The sequence below is a fragment of the Schistocerca gregaria genome, chromosome 2, assembly GCF_023897955.1.
Source record: "Schistocerca gregaria isolate iqSchGreg1 chromosome 2, iqSchGreg1.2, whole genome shotgun sequence".
Taxonomy (NCBI): Eukaryota; Metazoa; Arthropoda; class Insecta; order Orthoptera; family Acrididae; genus Schistocerca; species Schistocerca gregaria.
This window is the reverse complement of record NC_064921.1, coordinates 353484700-353506440: the sequence shown is the minus strand read 5'-3', so window position 1 is coordinate 353506440 and position 21741 is coordinate 353484700. Positions and strand designations below refer to the sequence as shown.

The 21741-nt window shown below is 45.2% G+C and overlaps 1 protein-coding gene across 2 annotated transcripts in view; it reads right to left on the bottom strand.

Annotated features, from left to right (window-relative positions):
• Positions 1–21741, bottom strand: part of LOC126337043 (zinc finger protein 395) — a 495494-nt gene that overhangs the window by 78641 nt on the left and 395112 nt on the right. For both annotated transcript variants that reach the window (XM_050001366.1, XM_050001365.1), the window contains one exon: positions 20321–20490. In XM_050001366.1, the coding sequence (XP_049857323.1) occupies positions 20321–20490 (170 nt within the window). The remainder of the gene's footprint in view (positions 1–20320; positions 20491–21741) is intronic.

The following is a 21741-nucleotide window of genomic DNA, read 5'->3' as shown; positions in this document are numbered from 1 at the left end:
ACCTCAATTCCGTAGCATCTTCTCATTTAATTCAACTACATTCCAGTATTACACAATGTTAATTATATATATATATATATATATATATCTGAGAAATGGGCCCGCCACGACTTGTTCTACTGTCTTAACATCTTCATCACCGAATAATACCCACACCCAACATTATCAGTTATTTGTTGGGCAGATTCCAGTCGCTTTCTTTCCCTACTATATTTCTACTTCACTGCTCGCTCTAGTACCAAGCAAGTTTTCCCCTGATGTTTTAACACGTCTTATCATCCTGTCCCTTCTTGCAGCTAGCGTTTCTACATGTTCCTTTCCTCGCCGACTCTCCAGACGACTTGTTCATTTCTTAAATGGCCAATCAGTTTTCAGAATCCTTTAGTAACACTATAACACTACATTTCTCTTTATGAAAAAAATAATAAAATATATACACATAGAAATTACCATGTACTGCTGAATTCCGTAATGCCACGAAATTGTAGTGCAAAATGGCTCTGCCGGCCGCGGTGGTCTCGCGGTTCTAGGCGCGCAGTCCGGAACCGTGTGACTGCTACGGTCGCAGGTTCGAATCCTGCCTCGGGCATGGATGTGTGTGATGTCCTTAGGTTAGTTAGGTTTAAGTAGTTCTAAGTTCTAGGGGACTGATGACCACAGCTGTTAAGTCCTATAGTGCTCAGAGCCATTTGAACCACCAAAATGGCTCTGAGCACTATGGGACTTAACATCTGAGGTCATCAGTCCCCTAGAACTTAGGACTACTTAAACCTAACTAACCTAAGGACATCACACACACCCATGCCCGAGGCAGGATTCGAACCTGCGCCCGTAGCGGTCGCGCGGTTCCAGACTGTAGCGCCTATAACCGCTCGGCCACCCGGCCGGAAAATTGTAGTGCAGAGATCAGATAGTGCATTTTAAGATGCTAATTGCAAATATTTACCATTTATCTTTTAAAACAACTTAAGACTATTGATCTTTCTCTGTCTTCGTAGTATATTGTAATTATCGCTCATGTAAAACGATTTTTTAATAATTTCTGAAATAGTTGTGTAGACATGTTTTATTTAGTAGGCATATTTGAAGCAAACATTTTTATATATGGTCAACTAATCACAATTATAAGTTATTTTTTCACAGAAGGACAATTTCAACAGGATTGCAACCGCCACCGTTCAACGTCGAAACGCTGTGAGCTCCATGTTGACTCTTTCGCTGAACATTTTGCCGCAAGAAGGAGCCTTTCTTTGTAGAGACAAGGTTAAGTAATTTAATTTTCTCTCTTTCCTTACACTTTCGCGGTGTGGCAATTGTAATTTCAGTCAAGAAGTCAATGAACAATGACGAAAGTCATCCGTAATGCACTGGACTGAACATCCAGCGATAGGAGAAAAAGAATTTACAAATGCTAGTAATTAGCATGAGCATCGGTCTTCTCGCTATTGTAACGTGCTTTCACGGCGGGGAAAAACGTGTATGCGAAGCTTTCGAATTGCTAGCATCTTTAAATGGCGCATAACTGGAGGATTTTTCCTTTCATGTAATATACACTAACTTGAAGGCACATTCTCCGAAATTTCTTCCTCAGATTGAGGCCAATGTTTGACGCTGGTAGACTTCTGTTAGAAGCACTGCAGAGAATCTGTCCAGCCCTAATAAATTTCTCGCTCGGAAAGGTCGCTTCTGCGTAACATTTGTCTCGAGTGTGACATTTGTTGATCTCTGCAGAGTACCGAAAAGGTCCAAAACTTGTCTAAGCCTCGGTTAGATATTTGTATGGACCGCTGTCATAATTGCGACCTCTCGCTATGATGTGGAGCTAGTCGGTTGTACAATTATAGCACAGTTTACCAGTGATCTTCTGTGGCGTTCGGGGTGTGCGGACGGGGAGACATAAAACCACAGCCCTGCCAATTGCTACGGACAAGCTCAATGGGGCCGGGAATGGTACTGGAACGCACGCAGACGCGGTAGACTCGAGTCTGTAACAGTCACGAAGAATTGTGAGCCAGAGAGCGGCAGCGGGCGTGGCGCGGGACCTCCCGGCTCGTGTCCAGGGAGTCATCGCCCCCAGAAGCACAACCTCAGCACACTGCGGCCGCTGGCTGCGGCGAGAGGGCTTTCTTGTCGCGCGCAGTAGCTCGTAGCCAACTGCGCACTCTGCTCGTTCCCCGAGTTATCGAGGCGAACCTCTGATAATCCCAACGTAAGCACGCGTCGCGTTTGGACAGCCTGCTGCCTTTATCCGGTGCCGTCCACTCTCGGCGAAGCTGCTCCTGCCCTGCGTCACGCGTTTAGGATATTCATTTACAACATCACAACAATGATTTTGGCAACCCACTAATGTGCATGTGCGAAGTTACACTTCTATTGTTCAAGCTGTGGAGCCACAAGAATTTCAATCCAGAGAGAGATCAATTCCGTCAGTGGGTTATCCAGTGAGACAGCACCGCGTTATTGGAGTCCCTACACTTCGTATTGTTGGCCAATAGGACATCTTTCAACCGTGATGATGTTTTCAGCTGTAGCAATAGCCATGTCCCGAGCAATAAGAATCCATACTCCATGCTCGCTTCAGATCACCGAAACCGATTCTCCATCAACTTGTGGGCTAAAATTGTAGCAGATCATCGAACATCAGCTTACCTCTATTGGCGGCCACCACGTCTGAATGACACACATTACCTAATGTTATTAGATATGTGCTGCTTCAGTTGTTGAAGATTACACCTTTTGTTGTCAGAGAGAAAATGCGTCTTCACTGTACAAGTGTCATTAGCCTGCACATCATTTTTCTGTTTAGCGTTAACTGAAGTTTCATTTCAATGAGTTCCCACGGGCCTGCCGTTGTGGCCGCGCGGTTCTAGGCGCGTCAGTCTGGAACCGGGTGACCGCTACGGTCGCAGGTTCGAATCCTGCCTCTATCATGGATGTGTGTGATGTCCTGAGGTTGGTTAGGTTTAAGTAGTTCTAAGTTCTAAGGGACTGATGACCATCGATGTTAAGTCCCATATTGCTCAGAGCCATTAGAATCATTTTTTAGTTCATACGGTTAACCACAAATTCCATGGTAGAAGATATCGACAGTTATCACTGTAAGTATGAAATAATACACAAACAACTTACAAAAACGGGCAGTAATTGGTATGTGGAAATCACGGAAAACGTAAGATATGGACGGCCGGGAGGTCAATTTAACTCTATTCCTCCCCAACGTTCAATCCACACTCAAATTCTTACGGCAAACATTCTTGCAAGGCTTTATTTCTTCGTGTATGGCACTGTTACATTACTTGTATGAGAAATTTGTATGCTAGCAGAGCTAACGACGTAATGTAGAAGATAGCGTGACTGCCCGCATCTGTCAGCTTCTCTCCCGAGGCGCCCTGCTCCGCCTTTCTGCTGATGCGCTTACAGTACGATACTGTGTCAGCTGGAAGGGTCAACGACCAGGGAGCAGCCGGCGTTGACATCTTACTGCGAGGCAACGGCCGGCCGAATCTTTAAATTCATGAGTGTAAATGGAGGCAGAGGCTTGACTGCGCGGCCAGAACGTCGAGATTGGCGTATCGGTGTCTTCCATCGCCGAGGCAGCAGCAAGCCAGCCGTTTCCGCAAAGTGTCGCCACATCTCCGTGGTTACAAATATGTTGCTTGCTTACGGGGGTGGTTTTAACACAGTGTGAGTTCTGTTTACCATACTCCTGGTTGAAAAGGAGGAAAGAAGGTGGCGGTGGAGCGGCGTACACCTAAGTGCTCCATCAACGACTCTGCAAGCTGTGTCTCATTACTGAACGTCGAAGAAAACAATGTAAAGACCAGATTAACTTTAATCAACATATTTATAAAGTTTTGTACTTCAATTACGTGCCCGATTAACAGAAAAAAAGATGGAGATAGTGCTTATATCTGAGAATAAATTCTCATCTCCCTCGCGTCGAATGTAAATGCTGCACACACACACACACGATGGTCAAATGCTTTTCACGTGATTTGCGCAAAAGAAAGGACCTAAAGCCGTTGAAGCACCCTCCACTAATGACAAAATTTCAGAAACCAAACTTTCCGATACCTGAGCCCTATGCTCTGTTTTCTTTTTCACCTTTTCCGTAACTACGCGAGTGGCGTACGCTTACGTGAGGTACAAGCCAGGTGTGCCAGACCGCAAACAAACCCCGACAGGCTTCCTTTGTTCTTTGCAGCTGCCAGATTTGGTGACCCCAGTTAACCACCCTGCGGGACAGACACGAAGCCGGCAAGTCGAACAAGAAATTATGGACACATTACAGCAACAACGCGTAACTGATATGCTGGAAGACAAGTCATCAACGGCAATCGTGTTTCAGAGTGGGTAAGAGCAATAGACGCTCTTTACCTGAAAGTGTTTGTATCAAATACTGGCACTCTCAGAGAAAGTATCTTCACTGTAGTCATTCATAAGAGAGTAGCAATTGGAAAATCATCTTCGTGGGTTTTCTGTATTCTTCATCCTATACTACACTCGACATTGCAATTTGGATGCCACATTAATTGTATAACTGCTTTTTGACCAAATCGCAAATTAATGAAATTAAAACAGAGAGGTGAAATACATTTTAAAACAACAGGCTACATAATAAAAATGTATCACGAGTTTGCAGCTGCCCGACTACCGTCTAAGATATACGTCATGTCTGATCCCACAGCAATGACAGAACACTGTACTAAGCAAGACTGTAATTCAAAATGGAACCGCCGGCCTGGGTGACCGAGCGGTTCTAGGCGCTACAGTCTGGAACCGTGCGACCGCTACGGTCGCATGTTCGAATCCTGCCTCGGGCATAGATGTGTGTGATGTCGTTAGGTTAGTTAGGTTGAAGTAGTTCTAAGTTCTAGGGGATTGATGGCCTCAGAAGTTAAGTCCCATAGTGCTCAGAGCCATTTTTGAACCAAAAATGGAACCGATTGATACAGATATAAAAAATCTTGAAAATACGCAGCTGAACTATCCATGTGAAGTTCCTGACAACAACGCGGCAATACTGAACGATAAAGTCAGAGACTTGTAAATAATAACCTCTCCTGTAACTAGTTTCGTGGCGTAATTGGTACTAATGAACGGCTCGGTGCTCGCTAAAACTGCGACGTTAAAGCGCCAAAACTGGGAGGTTAGAGCTTCACGTTCAGTAGGCGCCGAGTACTTAGACATGGTGAATGGACAAAGTGGAGCAGCAAACCGTCTTTGGGCTTTTCCATGGATCTTTCTGAATTTCGCCTCAACTCCTGGCTCGAATAAAAAAACTAAATTAGGAAGCTCTGACGGTTATTTGAACACAGCTCCTCTGGAATGTCAGACAATTTCCTAGACCATTACGTAACTTTAGTCGCTCTGAAGCGTGCAAATTATGTACTGTTTAAGCTACTAATGGCAATGTTTGGGATACAAACAGGAATAACAGACTTGGGGGCATTATCAGAACGACACCGAGCAGCGGACAGCGGTGAAAAACGTATGTCACCGTGGTGAGGGTGCTCACCTGACAGTGCTGACAGAATTACATAGAATGCCGAAATCAAAACACGATCTTTCGCGGGAGGACTCTATCAAACGACATGTCCGAGCACGCCTCAAGGAAAATTGGAACTCACCACACAAACCGAGAGAAGCTCTGGTCTTAAGATATGCACGTACAGACAATGTACACTTATCTGACCAAAAGTATCAGACAGAAGTATGTGATGCGCAACTGACCACTAAGTGTCACGGGAGGCGGACCCGCAAGTATAAAATGAGACGGATAGTATTGTCACTAGAGAAGCAGTGACAACAGAACAGGCCGAGAAAGAGAATGGCTTAGAACGTGGACTATATGAGTTAAAGAGCATATGCCGAAAGAGTCTGTCTGCCTTCAGGAATTGTGAAACGAACCCTATCGTCCAGGATCGTGTACCAGATAGAGCGCAGATTCGCCACGAGACGGGGAAATTCACAGGAGTCCATTGTGCTGAATGTGGCCTAAGTGCTGCAGTGTGCAAGTGAGACAGACGAGAACCTATGTCATGGAGAAACCCTGTAGAAGATCTTTGTGGCCAGGGAGACCTCGTAGAGTTCAATAGGGCGGACCTAAGATCGGCCATAAAGGGAAACATTTATGAAAACTGTTTAATTCTGTAGTAATTCAAGGAATGAAACCACAGTAATTTTAATCTACCATCCCTCATAAATTTTCTTGGTGATCCCAATAAACTTGAATACTGATCATATCTATAATAGCTTAGGATTTACTGTCAAAGTGACAAAGACCTGAATACTAAAATCTGAACGCTTTGGTCGATCTTAACGATCGACATTTCATATAGAAGCGCATCATTAACACCACAAATGTAAATATCAACTCTGTAACTTTATTTGTTTAAAACATATAGTAAATTTAAATTATCAGTATTTTCAGTTAAGCATCAGATCATCATTTCGTTCACACAAAACACATTGAACTATTACAGCATGATGCCTTACTGAATCATTAGGTAACAGAATATTTGTTGTAAAGTTTCGGGCCCATCTTTTCCTCCACACAAAACACATTGAACGATGACAGCATGACACCTTACTGAATCATTAGGTAACAGAGTATTTGTTGTAAAGTTTAGGGCCAAGCGGTTCTAGGCGCTTCAGTCCGGAACCGCGCTGCTGCTACGGTCGCAGGTTCGAATCCTGCCTCGGACATGGATGCGTGTGATGTCCTTAGATTAGTTAGATTTAAGTAGTTCTAAGTCCTGTGGACTGATGACTTCAGATGTTAAGTCCCACAGTGCTTGGAGCCATTTTTGTAAAGTTTAGTACGTAATAGTTACTTTTGTTCTTTATTTATTTATCAGAAAGCACATTGGCGCAAGGCTAATGGCCGTGACATTCAAAGTTACGAAGTAAATTGTAGTGGTTTTATGTAGCAGAATTTAACGTTTATTATGTAATGGATATTATTGTTACTTTATTTAGAACGTGTAAGTGGCCAAGCTTTGGTTATTTAAATATGTTACAATATAAAATAATGTAGAATAAGCTGTAGCCAATCAGATGGACGGCGTGAGGAAAGAGAATTGCACTATTCAGTTGAGCGAGGACGTTCGGCGCGCGGGAAACGCGGCCGGGCACGGGCAGAGGAACAGTGCTGGCGGAGACGGGTCGGTCTTTAGGTAGGAAGTGAAACGACGCAGAAAATTTCGCGTAGTGCTACAGCGAGACTTAGTCTCTGAGCGGTGAGCAGCCGTGCGCCTGGTCTCAACTCTAAACTTTTCGCTTAATTAACGTGGTGGAGTATTAGACTTAATTCACGATGAGATTGTGACTGATCGAACTGTGTCAAATGGATAAGCGCTCGAATGTATCAGTAACTCTAAATACGACCACTTTCACTATTACTTTGCTTTCTGAATAAACATTATTCTAACCAAATCGCAACTGTGTGGTCTACGTCATTTATGGGTCGTTAATTCAGTTCCCGACATCATAATTACTGTTGCTGTATGTTATATTAACGTTGTATGTTTCATACATTTCGCAAACTTGCCTTCAGCCAGACAATTTAACCAAAGGGTCACAGTGTCTGATTTGGGACGTGTAATACGACACGTGCGGTTCAACCCTTAGGCCAGTTGAGCCAGGACATTTCGACGAAGAGGAACCGCATGTGAGCCCGAACATCTTTGGGATGTTAGCTCGCAGCTACTCATTGGATTTCACCTGAGTAATAAATGCATCAGGCACATTTCAACCCTTCTAAAGCTGCTGGTGTGATTGTGAAGTGGAAACGCGAAGGAGCAACCAGAGATACACGAAGATCAGGCTGACTCACATATGTACTGACAGACAGGGACCGTCGAAAATTGCGGAGGGTGGTCACAAAAAATAGCATTGAAACAGCGGAAGGAATCACTCGTGACTTCCAAGGTGCTACCACGTTTGAGGAGGTCCTCTAGGCCACCCATTTCTTCAGTCAATGCCAAGCAACCTACGAGGTGGCGAAAAGTGCGACGGCTTGGACAATGGATGAATGTAGAAGAGTGATTTGGAATGATGAATTTTACTGTAATATCGTGGCAATCCGATGGAATGGTTTGGGTTTGGCGAATGCCTTGGAGAACGCTACCTACCCAGTGTTTATCATGATTAGGGTGTGGTATCCGTATCCCACCAACAAAACCTAAATGCGAAAGGATGAGAGCACTTTCACAGAACTGTGTACTGCGTCCCCATACAGGAACAGTTCCGAAACAATGATTGATTGCACCTGCAGGACAGTGCAGCCCATCATAAAGCAGCATCTGTGAGACAATGGTCTGTGGGGAATTCGTCTGCCAGAGTCCCGATCTGAACCGAATAGAACAGCTTTGGGATAAGTTATAAGGACGGCTTCGCTCCACAGCCCCGGTACCACGTCACTACCTTGCCCGATTTCGGTTTTTGAGGAAGAAGGGGCTGTCATTCCTCCACAGATATTCGGAAACTTCACTGAAAGTGCCCCCGGTAGAATGCAAACCGTAATAAAGGCAAAGGGTGGACGAAACCTATATTACTGTCCATTCATACACTACTGGCCATCAAAATTGCTACACCACGAAGCTTACGTGCTACAGACACGACATTTAACCGACACGAAGAAGAAGCTGTGATATGCAAATGATTAGCTTCTCAGAGCATCCACACCAGGTTGGCGCCGATGGCGACACCTACAACGTGCCGACATGAGAAACGTTTCCAACCGATTTCTCATACACAAACAGCAGTTGACCGGCGTCGCCTGGTGAATTGTTGTTGTGATGCCTCGTGTAAGAAGGAGAAATGTGTACTATCACGTTTCTGACTTTGAAAAATGTCGGATTGTAGCCTATCGCGATTGCGGTTTATCGTATCGTGACATTGCTGCTCGCGTTGGTCGAGATCCAATGACTATTAGCAGAATATGAAATCGGTGGGTTCAGGAGGGTAATACGGAACGCCGTGCTGGATCCCAACGCCCTCGTATCACTAGCAGTGGGAGATGACAGACATCTTATCCGCATGGCTGTGACGGATCCTGCAACGACGTCTCGATCCCTGATCAACAGATGGGGACGATTGTAAGACAACAACCATGTACACGAACAGTTCGACGACGTTTGCAGCAGCATGGACTATTAGCTCAGAGACCATGGCTGCGGTTACCCTTGACGCTGCATCACAGACAGGAGCGCCGGCGATGGTGTACTCAACGACGAATCTGGGTTGACGAATGGCAAAACGTCTTTTTTTTTCGAATGAATCCAGGTTCTGTTTACAGCATCATGATGGTCGCATCCGTATTTGGCGACACCGCGGTTATTTGTTTATTTAGCGTATGTGGTTTTCAAGAACAAATGGTTTCATGTTTAAATACATACAGACAGATAAAATCAACATACATTATAACAAATAAATAATGTCTCGTCTTATAGACATTCAATTAAGGATAAAGTAGGCATACACGGGTTGTTACAATAAGGTATCTTGTCATAGATAAGATAAAATTATCATTTAGAAATTGTTGTTATAAGGTCATTCAGCAATCACATATACGGCATCTATAGAGTCTCTTTAAAGTTCTATTGGTCATTGCGGTGAACGCACATTGGAAGCGCGTATTCGTCATCGCCTGTCGTCGCCATACTGGCGTATCACCCGGCGTGATGGTATGGGGTGCCTTTGGTTACAGGTCTCGGTCACCTCTTGTTCGCACTGACGGAACTTTGAACAGTTGACGTTACATTTCAGGTGAGTTACGACCCGTGGCTCTACCCTTCATTCGATCCCTGCGAAACCTTACATTTCAGCAGGATAATGCACGACCGCATGTTGCAGGTCCTGTATGGTTCTTTCTGCATACAGAAAATGTTCGACTGCTGCCCTGGCCGGCACATTCTCGAGATCTCTCACCAACTGAAAACGTCTGGTCAATGGTGACCGAGCAACTGGATCGTCATAATACGCCAGTCACTACTCTTGATGAACTGTGGTATCGTGTTGAAGCTGCAAGGGCAGCTGTACCTGTACACGCCATCCAAGCTCTGTTTGACTCAATGCCCAGGCGTACCAAGGCCGTTTTACGTCCAGAGGTAGTTGTTCTGGGTTCTGATTTCTCAGGATCTATGCACCCAAATTGCGTGAAAATGTAATCACAAATTGCGTGAAAATGTAATCACATGTCAGTTCTAGTATAATATATTTGTCCAATGAATACCCGTTTACCATCTGCATTTATTCTTGGTGTAGCAATTTTAATGGCCAGTACTGTATGTGCACTCATAGCTGGCCGATACTATTGATCAGATAGTGTACCTCAGACCTAGCCTTTTTCGACTTTCAGCAACTATCACAAACACTTTTCACCAATATACGATCAGAAGCGTGATAACGCGTGAGACAGCGATGCTGTATCACAAATTGACGCAATTCAACTGATCTTTGTCCAGTGCAGTATTTGACGCAGCTGATACGAAGTACACTACAAGAACACGCTGCCTCTTCCTTTGTTACAGAACCCCGTAGAAAGCTGCGGGGGAGGAGGCCGCCTCCGCACAGCTGATAAGAGGAATTCCGAGTGCTGGCGATGTCGTGGGCGCGTGGCCCCCAGTGACCGCGCGTCGTGAGAGAGACGGTCGCGGCGCGGCGCGGCTTTTGTCCGGCGTTTCCGTGACTAAGTGCTGGCGTGGGCGCGAGCCGGGACGCGGGACACGGGACAATGCAGATCGGCGGCGAGATAGCCGCAACCCGACGCCGCCGGCTCTCCGTCAGCTTCTGTTGTCTGAGCTTCACACCAGAACGAGCAACAACCTTCCAGCCAGGTCCTGTCAAAAGTTTCATTTCGTTTCATTTCTTGTACCGTACGTTTCACACCGTTAAGAACATTCCGGTTAGCGTTCAAGCAACTACACTCAGACGGCTACGTTGCTCTCCATAGAGCGTTCTAAAGTCCCCATTATACCGGAGCGAATGGAAGAGGACACTAGGGAATTCACATTCGTAGGCAGTTATCCAGCGTTCAATACCAATCGCTTGTATCACTGAATAGTCGTTTATGCCAGAGGCAACAAAAGAGAACACCAGAGCAGCCTGTGCAAGCTGCGTTATTTTTTATTTTTTGCTATTTTTGCGCTAATAATCGGCACACAGAATATATAACTATGTAGCTAGTGATGTTCAGAGAGGTTACGATGTTTTTTTTTCTTTTTTTCTTTTTTTTCACCCTGCGACCGCTCGCGAAATGCAGACAACACTGAAAACCAAAACTATTTTATTTGTAAAATTTAGATACACCTTACAGCTAGTTTTTTGCAGAATCGCCGATTCACCTTAGACATTATCGTAGCGTGGCACCAACTTTCCAATATCCTTGTCACAGAAGGCAGCTGCCTGTGCTTTCGACGAATTTCCTACCCTGGACTGCAGCTCGTTGTCTGTGCCAAAAAGCTGTCCTCAGACGAAAATCAAGAGGGAGCATATTTCCTGATGTACGGTGGGCGATCAAACACTTCCCTTCGAAAATGCTGCAGAAGCGCCTTCTTCGCCCCTCTGGTGTTGCGTCAAGGATTGTCACGAAGAGGGAAATGAGTGACAGTTATGTTGTGCGACTTGCACGAAATCAGACGAAACCTCTCAGCAGAACTTCACACTTGGCGGAGACACTCAGTTTCTAGGCATTTTTAGGAGCTCACTGTGAGCTCGAAACTGAGAACAGCGACGCGACGCGGAAGACGGGCATACTGTGCACACTGCGCAACAAAGCTTCTCAGGGTTTTCACAGTGGTTTTAATTTTGTGACCGGCCAAAGGTTTAAACAAAATAGCCGTCGTATTTTGCATGGAAAGTGGACTGTTTTCGCTGAAATAATCAACACAGCGTTAAGAAAGGAAGAGTTTAAATGTATCAGTTTCCACGTAAACTCGAAAGGCTTGGAGACAGTGCTCTTGTGTAGGCAGTCCTCGTAACACTGAATTGCAGCTCCAGCTTTCCTCAGTACTTGGGCCGATACGCGCTTTTCGCTGGTTTCCCGTCACGGCTGAGGAGGAAATTTAAAAACGACTAACATAAGAAGAAAGGCTCGCATTTACACTCTGAATATTAGCGGTCGCAAACATTTAAGTTATCGAGTGTTTCGCGTTTCAATAGCTGCTAGTTTCTGACCTCTGCACTAAAGTAATCGAAATACTTCAAGGATTTTATTGACTACGCGTAAGGAGGATAATGTCAAGAAAATATATCAACAGAAGAGATACATGTTTAAACATATTTGCTTTCAGGGAAATATACTGTGCTTTTCTTTCTTTTTCTTTAACAGAATATATTACAAAGCTTGTGCGCATTCACTCTGAGCCAGCATCTCGTGGTCGTGCGGTAGCGTTCTCGCTTCCCACGCCCGGGTTCCCGGGTTCGATTCCCGGCGGGGTCAGGGCTCGTGATGGCTGGGTGTTGTCCTTATGTTAGTTAGGTTTAAGTAGTTCTAAGTTCTAGGGGACTGATGACCATAGCTGTTAAGTCCCATAGTGCTCAGAGCCATTCACTCTGCCCCTACCTGATATAAGCAACTAATGAATTTACAGGTCAAATCGCGTGCCCCGAAGGACCTTTGAGTGTTTCGGAAATTTTCTAGAAATCATACTGATTTTTCTTCGGCATTTGTGGTGTCCATCTACGTATGATAGCTGTATTCTTCCATCAAAAATGGTTCAAATGGGTCTGAGCACTATGGGACTTAGCTGCTGAGGTCATCAGTCCCCTAGAACTTAGACCTACTTAAACACACACCCATGCCCGTATATTCTTATATCAGCAACATTAAATTCTCTTCTGACCGCTTCATCGCTGACGCATCTCATGCTAACAACAAAAACGTAGGCAGGAAAGCAGACGAAAGCGGAGAGCACGTGAACTTCATTTGATGGTTGGATAAAACACCTATAACCAAGAGAATACGAGGGAACGCAACTGAATGCGAACAGGACATGACCGAATGCTGTTAGCTTACACCCACCTAACATTTGCAGAGGAAAGAAATGCCGTTTGCTGTTGCACGTTCGTTTGTGTTCGCATCGGTTTAAAGGTAGTTGAAATTGTTTTCCACGCGTGGCACACACTTTTTACTACCGGTACGGTTGCGGCTTTAGTGCCGTGTAGTAGTGGTAGTAAAGTAGTTATTTTTGTTGTTGATAATGTTGTTGCTGCTGCTTCAGTGGTGGTGGTGGTGGTGGTGGTGGTGGTGGTGGTGGTGGTGGTGATCAGTCAACAGACTGATTTAACGGAAATCTGCTGAGGCCGACAGTCTTTACAAAGATCACTACAATGCGACAAACAATCATTAAAACTGTGTACCATCTAATGAGTTGCTGTGCGGTTCGAAATCGGCATTTACAATAAAAACTAATCATCGTAAAATACGACTAGTTGCAGTAATTTCGGAAAACATTTAAAAACAGTAATACTGCTTCTACTTTCTCGGAGTCCCATTAACATGGCTCTGTGAAAGTGTAAGCGGTGTAATGATTTTTGTTTACGACTATGTTCCAGAAATTTATATCTATATTGGCATCATGTTAGTCGATCATATTGTTATTGCACCTGGGAATGAATGCGCTTGGCCGACCGGAGTGGTCGAGCGGTTCTAGGCGCTACAGTCTGGAACCGCGTGACCGCTACGGTCGCAGGTTCGAATCCTGCTTCTAGCATGGATGCGTGTGATGTCCTTAGGTTTAAGTAGTTCTAAGTTCTAGGGGACTGATGACCTGAGAAGTTAAGTCCCATAGTGCTCAGAGCCATTTGAACCATTTTTGAATGCGCTTGGGTGGGCTCGTGTGTTTATCTGTGTGCTTGAAGCCAATCAGAATGTTGTCTGATGTTCTAATGATCAGATACTTGGTTCGTGAAGCTGTTCGGTCTTCCAGTGTATAACACAGAAGAACAAATGGATATGGTTTTCGTTTACTGTAATGTCGCCGCATGTATCCGACAGCTGTCAAGGTATGCCAAGTTCAATAATATCGTTATTGTGTAGCACAATATCTCCATCAAAACTGATAAACACAACAATAAGAATAACAAAAATACCGCAAAAGAATGTGTAAATAGTAGATGTGCACCTAATGATGACAGCACGTATAGCAGCAAAGACGGCTAGTCATAAAAAACTGATATACTGACTTTATTCCCGAAGAAACGACAAATAGTCAAAGGGTGACGAATGTTTACGTATTGAGTGTAAGAGAACGTATTGAGCAAGTGAGCCGGTCGGGCGCGGCGGCTGAGGAATGGTGGGCGTGGCCGGCCTGAGTCATGGCTGGCAGGTGGAGGAAGAGGAGGAGGAGAGAGGGCGCGCTAAACAAACCGGCCAGCCTGCGCGGCTCTGCGCTGCGTGAATCACACGCACGTGCGTGCCGCTGCAGCCGACTGTCGTCCCTGAGTGATTCACTTCCGCTCTGGTGACACCGGAGGCTGCTGAAACCACGGCATAGCTCGGCCATCACCCACCTTACTCACTGACGTCTCGTGTTGGCAGGAAGTGAGGTTAAAAAGAAGACGGCAATGGCCTCACCGAGTCACCGAACAACTACCAGGGCCACTGAAAGGTGACGAGTGTCATAGTTCTGTATTTTGACTATATTTGAGCGGAAACTGACTCATCACCCAATGAGCAAGCCCAATATGCGTTCACGAATACTAAAAACCATGCATCATTATCCCTCCAAACATTCTCATTCCTGTACTCACAACACATATTCATACCGGTGTTAAAAAATAGATCATATTTTCAGTAAGGTAATACGGACCAAAACAAGAGACACATGTTCACTAAACATGGGCTCTAAATTGCATACCTTAAGCGTTATGGACACTTGTTCAGTAGAAGAGATAAGTTTAACATTAGCGAATATGAACCAGTTATCATACCTCTTGTACCGTGTACGGCACTATAGGTTGGCACTAGCCCATCTGATGAGGAACTTCCCTGAGGAGCAAAAGGGGGTTTATCTGTCTAACAGGTAGGCTCTGAAGAGGGGATGATTGCTGGTTGTGAGGAGAGAAGACGGGCGCACGGAGACAAAATGGACCTCGGCGTGTGTGCAAAGTGGGGTGCCAAGTGGGGGTGCAAGATCGGTTTGCTTCGTGCACAAGGGAGACAAACGGTGGCTCGAAGCAAACAGCGGCGTGTGTAACGCGTGTCAAGTGGCCAGACACGTGAAGTGTTAATGCAGCCTCAGGGTTAACGGGAGGTTTGCAAGGACTACAGCTATTCGCCAATATTATAGGCTCACCATCGTGGCTGAACATTAGCTTACGGTACATCGGCATCAAATTGCTTGAGTATTGTGCAACATTTGACTTAGAAACTAAATGGCTGTTTGAATGTGTTGTGCTAATGAGATTCGTTAACTGAGATTGTCACTAATCACGGAAGTAGTTGAGTTCATTTGTATCGGGATGTTTATTAACCACGCTGGTAAAGGCCGCTTTTGGGGGCTGTGGCGTCAACTCTGGCTGCAGTCGAAGCTATTTGTCTTCTAGAAACTGTTGTTATTTCTAATCTCTGATAGTAGACTGCTTCAGGTATAAGAGCTGACACTGTCCTGCATTTATGTGGACTGGGGTGCACGGATGGAGCATACCGCTGGACAAGTTGTGCGATGGAGCAACGGCCGTAACACGGCCAGACGTCACTAAGTGAGAAACAATGTTCCACTTCTGACTGTATCAGGTCTAATGTAAGTGAACATCCGATCATCTGGTTACCTTTCAGTCTCCTAGAAGTCCTAAACAAAACTGATACATTCACTTGTATATTCTGCTAAGCTGAAAGATTTGTTTGTTAATCTGGTTATGCTTATTTTGCCTCGTGAGTAAGTGTGGAAGCGACGCACTTGACTGCTGGTTTAAGTAAGATTAGGGTAATTGAAATTTCTCAGAAAGGACAATAACTGGAAGACTTGCATTAAAGGTTCAGTTTTTAAGATGTTAATTTGTAAATTTTATCATCATTTACTGCCCCCCAGGCAACGCTGTAGATTGCATTGTCGAGTAATGAGTACTGTGAGACCAAGGAAAATCCCTTTCTGGAATAGTGAAACCGGGGGTTTTACCAAAGATGTTTGCACTTAGAGTTCATGCATAGGGTCATCGAAAATTAATGCTCGGGGCTTCCAAATTTTGTTTGCTTACACTTGCTTTTGTTACTTACACTTTTGTTGCTTAAACTTACAAGAAACGTTTATCTTGGGAAACTGAGTCAAAGAATGCAAGCTTTCACTGTATAGATAATGTTGATAGTATACATTAAATACCCCAAAGTCAGTTTTCTCACTCCAGGTCCTGAAATGTGGAACGGACAAAAAAGCGTATGCATGCCTAAAATTTGGATGGAACATTACACTTTACATCCGTGACAAAACGCTGGAGATCATACAGCTCTGAATCGCATAATGAAACAGTCTAAAGATAGCAGTAGAGCAGAAAAAGGAATACATTCGGCGCGACCACGGACCAGTTCTGTGAAGGCTGAGAATGACTACCGAAACTCTGTATTTACCAGAATACACTATCCGATCAAAAGCAGTATTCTTGCATAGTGCGGAACTGACCCATAAATGTGACCAGAGGCGCACCCGCCAGTACGGAAGGAGATGATGTGGCGTATCGTCTTGTCAGTAGAGAAGCGGCAAATAGCAGAAAGGGACCGTCAGGAAAGCTCAGTGAACTTGAACGTGGAGATCTCCTGGCTAGCACATCCATCAGAGAATTCCAGCGCTTATAAAGCAGCTCAAGATGAAAGCTGGAGATGTAACTGTGAAATGGAAACGTGAAGAAACAATCAATGTAAACCAAGGCCGAGCAGACGTCGGGTGTACTGGAGGACAGGGACCGTCTAGCATCGTAGGGGCGCCTCATGAAATCAGCGGAACGAATCACTCATGAGTTCCAACCTGCTACCAGCAATCCAGGTAGCACAACGACTTTACGGAAAAACGGGGTATAATGGCCACACATTTCTGCAGGCAGTGTTCAGCGACGCTCGAGATGATACACTGAACACTGGATGAATGGAACGACGAATCACGATATACCCTGTGACAATCCGATGGCATAGTCTGTGTTTGCCAAATCCGTGGTGAACATTACCTGCATTTTATGTAGTGCAAACAATGAAGTATGCGAGAATGTACTGTGACGGTTGAAAGGGGGTTCGTAGTTACCTTGTGGTTCCTTTACTGCGCTGAAGAGAACGCTAAGTGCGGAAGGATATGGCCACGCCTTACAGAACTGTGTTCTGTGTTCGGAGGTCGTGACTGATTGTATCAGCATGGAAAATGGACTGCTAGAGTTTTGAGTTGAACCGAATGGAAAACTTCCGGGAGGAGTTAGAACACGAACTTCGCGAGCGACTCCATCGTCCAATATCACTGCCTTCTCTGGTTTCGGCTCTTGAGGAAGAATGGGCTGCCATTCCTCCACAAATTTCAAACAATTCACTAAAAGCCGTCTTAAGGTTCAAAATGGTTCAAATAGCTCTGAACACTATGGAACTTAACATCTATTGTCATCAGTCCCCTAGAACTTAGAACTACTTAAACCTAACTAACCTAAGGACATCACACACATCCATGTCGGAGGCAGGATTCGAACGTGCGACCGTAGGGGTCGCGCGGTTCCAGACTGAAGTGCCTAGAACCGCTCGTCCACAGCGGCCGGCCGTCTAAAGGTGAAGGAGGGACAAGACCCATATTAAGGTCCACTAATATGTGACGGAATGATTTCGAACAGGTTGTGTATTGTCGTAAAGAATCTATGATCGTATATGTTAATTATTTTGCGTAAAACTATTTTGTAAATCTGACATCTACGTGAAGTTTTTGAGCTCAGTGAGCCGGGAGACTGAGGGGCAGAGAGCCCGGCACCTGAGCCGCGGCTGGCTTCCCTGCGGAGGGAGAGGCTTAATCAGCCGGCGCCGGCGCCACGTGGAACGCGCCGACACGTGTCGCGCACAGCACCCTCCGCCACCACCGCCGCCGCCGGCACCCCTACAGACCCGCGCGTCTGCCGAACTGAATGCCTGCGCACGTCGGCCACACTTCCGCCTATAGCCCAAACTAACTTCCTCTCGATGAGGTGATCGCGGAAAGCTAGCAGCCACGCGTCTGGTCAAACACTTAAACCACTGTCATTACTGGTTTGTAACGAGGCAGTTCATCTCAGGACGGCTCCAGTACATTTGCTGATGACCTGTTGTATCTACGAATTCCATGCTCCCCTACTGCAATAGAGACTAAAGGAAAAAAATGAGGGCCACTGCTACTCACAAGGTAAAATAAAATCCAGAATAAATATATTTTCAAGAACGTAACAGATTAATCACTAAAAAAGCATCGTTTTCTACTTTTAGAGCTTCGAATAAACGAGTTCCATTTTAATGAAACTATAGCAATCACAGATTTATTCTCGCATATCTATCCCGCGAATAAGTGAGTTTCCTTTTAATTTCTAATCTATATCACTTTCTTTTACAAAAAACAAGAAAAAAAGGCTCTGAGCGCTACGGGACTTAACATCTGAGGTCATCAGACCCCTAAAACCTAGAACTACTTAAACCTAACTAACCTAAGGACATCACACACACATCCATGCCCGAGGCAGGATTCGAACCTGCGACCGTAGCAGTCGCGTGGTTCCGGACTTCTTACAAACAAGCTTTAACCGTCACAAAAGAAGCTGTCTCAGAACGAATCAAAATGGCATCGAGTTACAATTACTTGAATGCTGCCTCAATACTGTGGCTGGTGGTCGTTTCACAAATTCCCTTCTTCCCATAAAGCTGATGTTGTCCTTAACACGCAATCAAGTGATAAAATTTATTTTGACATTGTATCTATATCTATACGATAAACACCAGTGGAAAGTAGATGGCATAGGGCATAGTTTATTGTCCAAGATAATAAAATTGCTCCCCTTACCATTCGAGAACAATAGTAGCTGAAATATCATCTGTTAATTAATTTAACGCTGTTTCTCCAATGGAAAAGACATTTAAGTGCCCGACGAATATTTGTAGATTCCGCCGTGAAAACCAGTTTTTCTAACGGTATGCCAAGGATTTCAGAGGACAGGCCACCAAATGACACACACACACACACACACACACACACACACACACACACACACACAGACACACACACACGCACAATTTCTGTTACACTCTGCTGCCAGTTAAACCCCGTGTTACTCAGAACTGTTGTTGGTTCCACGTTTGTGTTTTGTCACTGTAGCAAAATAGACAACATATTAATATGATAAATGAGACAAAGTCCGCGATAACTGTCGCTAGTTAATGAAAATTTTATAATTTGTTATTTGCGTTTTCAAATTTTTTGAACTGTAAAATGTTTTTAATTTGTACTATGTAACATGTTTTAAAAAATGCGATACAGACTTAAAGATTGCATTAAAATAGGTCCACATAATTTCTGAAAACTTGAAACCCACGGCGTGGTGAGCGTTAAAAAAAGAAAAATAAGAAGTCGACCGTGACAACGTTATGTCTGCTTTTATTTTAAGAGTTATGTTAATCCATTTCAAAGTGAGTTATATGCTGGTACAGTGATAAAACCTACAATGTGGTTTGCACTTCTAAACGGTGCGTTATAGACCATATGTGTCACTTTTGTGTCTGTTCCTCGCTTCGTTCTGCTGCATTGTTAGCGACGCAACTGCCTTATTTCCCCCTACAGTTCTCTATGGATCATGCCCTACTGTGAGCATATAATAACAATTTTGTACCGTACCGCTTGATACACAAATCACAGATTGAAATAAAGTCATACCAGAATTTAAAAAAGGAAAGACAGTTACTCCTTTCAGGAAATTTGGGAAATCATCTGAGACAGGTTACCCAAGCAACAGCTTTATCCTAATACAATGCTTCGACGAGTTTTCTAGTCGTCTTATCATTCAGAAGAACTCGAAAATTTGAGCCATAATAAAGCTACAACCAACGTTGTCGACGGTGACGCGATACTATTACGAAAGGTTATTCTGCAATCAATTACGTGGCTAGAGGAAAGGTTAGAATTTTTTCTATGATGACACATGTCAGGTCGTTAGACTACGGGTTCGGGACAGCGCTGACAATCTTCAATCTGAATTAAAAGTATGTCCTGATGCATATGAAGATAATGGTCGCTGTCCGAATCCAGTATGCTAAGGACGTAACAAGTGTGTGAAAAGTATGTTAATAGCCGTTTCGAAAGGAGGCCGCAGCTGCAGTGCTGTGGCCGCGCGCGCCTACCTTCTTGCGCTTGGGCAGGTCGTCGAAGTCGTCGAGCACGATGCCCTCGTCGGCGTTGAGGTGCGCCCACAGCGCCGCCGTCGACCCGGGGGCGGAGCCGGCGTCGCTGAGCGGCGGCGAGGGCGTGCCGCTGCGGCCCGACGCGTCCGACCCGGGGCTCGGCGACGGGCCTGCGGGCAACACGCGCCGCCGTCACACACGAGCTCACACTGCTGGCCGCCTAACGCGCGGCCCCTGCGTCCCGGCCCCGGTCCGGCGCACTCTTTCCATCTGCCACCAAGCTTCAGAACAGCGCACTCGCCGCTGCAGAGGGAAACATTCAGTCGGGAAAAGTAGTGTTCAGCTTCTCGTCGACAACGCCAGTGAACAACCTTGGATCATGAAACCGCCTATGATATTGCAGGACAGACACATACACTGATATGACAAAACTCAGGGGATATCTCCCAATATCGTGTCGGACCTCCTTTTGCGCGCCGTAGTGCAACGATTCTACGCGCCATCGACTCGTCGGAAGTCCCCTGCAAAAATATTGAGCCATGTTGCTTCTGTAGCTGTCCATAATTGCTAAATTGTCACCGATGCACGATCCTGTGTTAGAACTAACTTCTGACCTATGTCTGCCAGCCGCTGTGGACGAGCGGTTCTAGGCGCTTGAGTCTAGAACAGTGCGACCGCTACGATCGCAGGTTCGAATCCTGCCTCCGGCATGGATGTGTGTGATGTCTTTAGGTTAGATAGGTTTAAGTACTTCTAAGTTCTAGGGGACTGAAGGCCTAAGATGTTAAGTCCTATAGTGCTCAGAGCTCTTTCAACCATTTGAACTGTGGTTGGCTCTGAGCACTATGGGACTTAACATCTATGGTCATCAGTCCCCTAGAACTTAGAAGTACTTAAACCTAACTAACCTAAGGACAGCACACAACACCCAGTCATCACGAGGCATTTGAACTGTGTCTCGTAAATGTTCTGTGGGATTCATGTCGGGCAACCTTGGTGGCTCGCAAACAGTTCTGGCCCAGCGACACAGCGCATAGTCATCCATAAAAATTGCATCCTTATTTAAAAACATGAAGTCCATGAATGGCAGCAAATGGTCTCCAAGTACCCAAACATAACAATTTCCAGTCTATGATCGGTTCAGTTGATGCAGAGGACTCGACAATACCATCTAAACACAACCCACATTGTTATAGAACCACCGTCAATTACCACAGTGCCTTGTCGACAACTTGGGTCCGTGGCTGGCACTGACAACTCAAGGGAAAACGACGCAGCGCGTTTGTGCTGTACGTGTCCCTTCAAGTTTCCACTTCACTATCCCATCGGAAACCGTGGACCTAGGGATGTTTAGGAGTATGGAAATCTCGGGTACCGACGTATGACACAAGTGACACCCAATCACCTGGCCACGTTCGAAG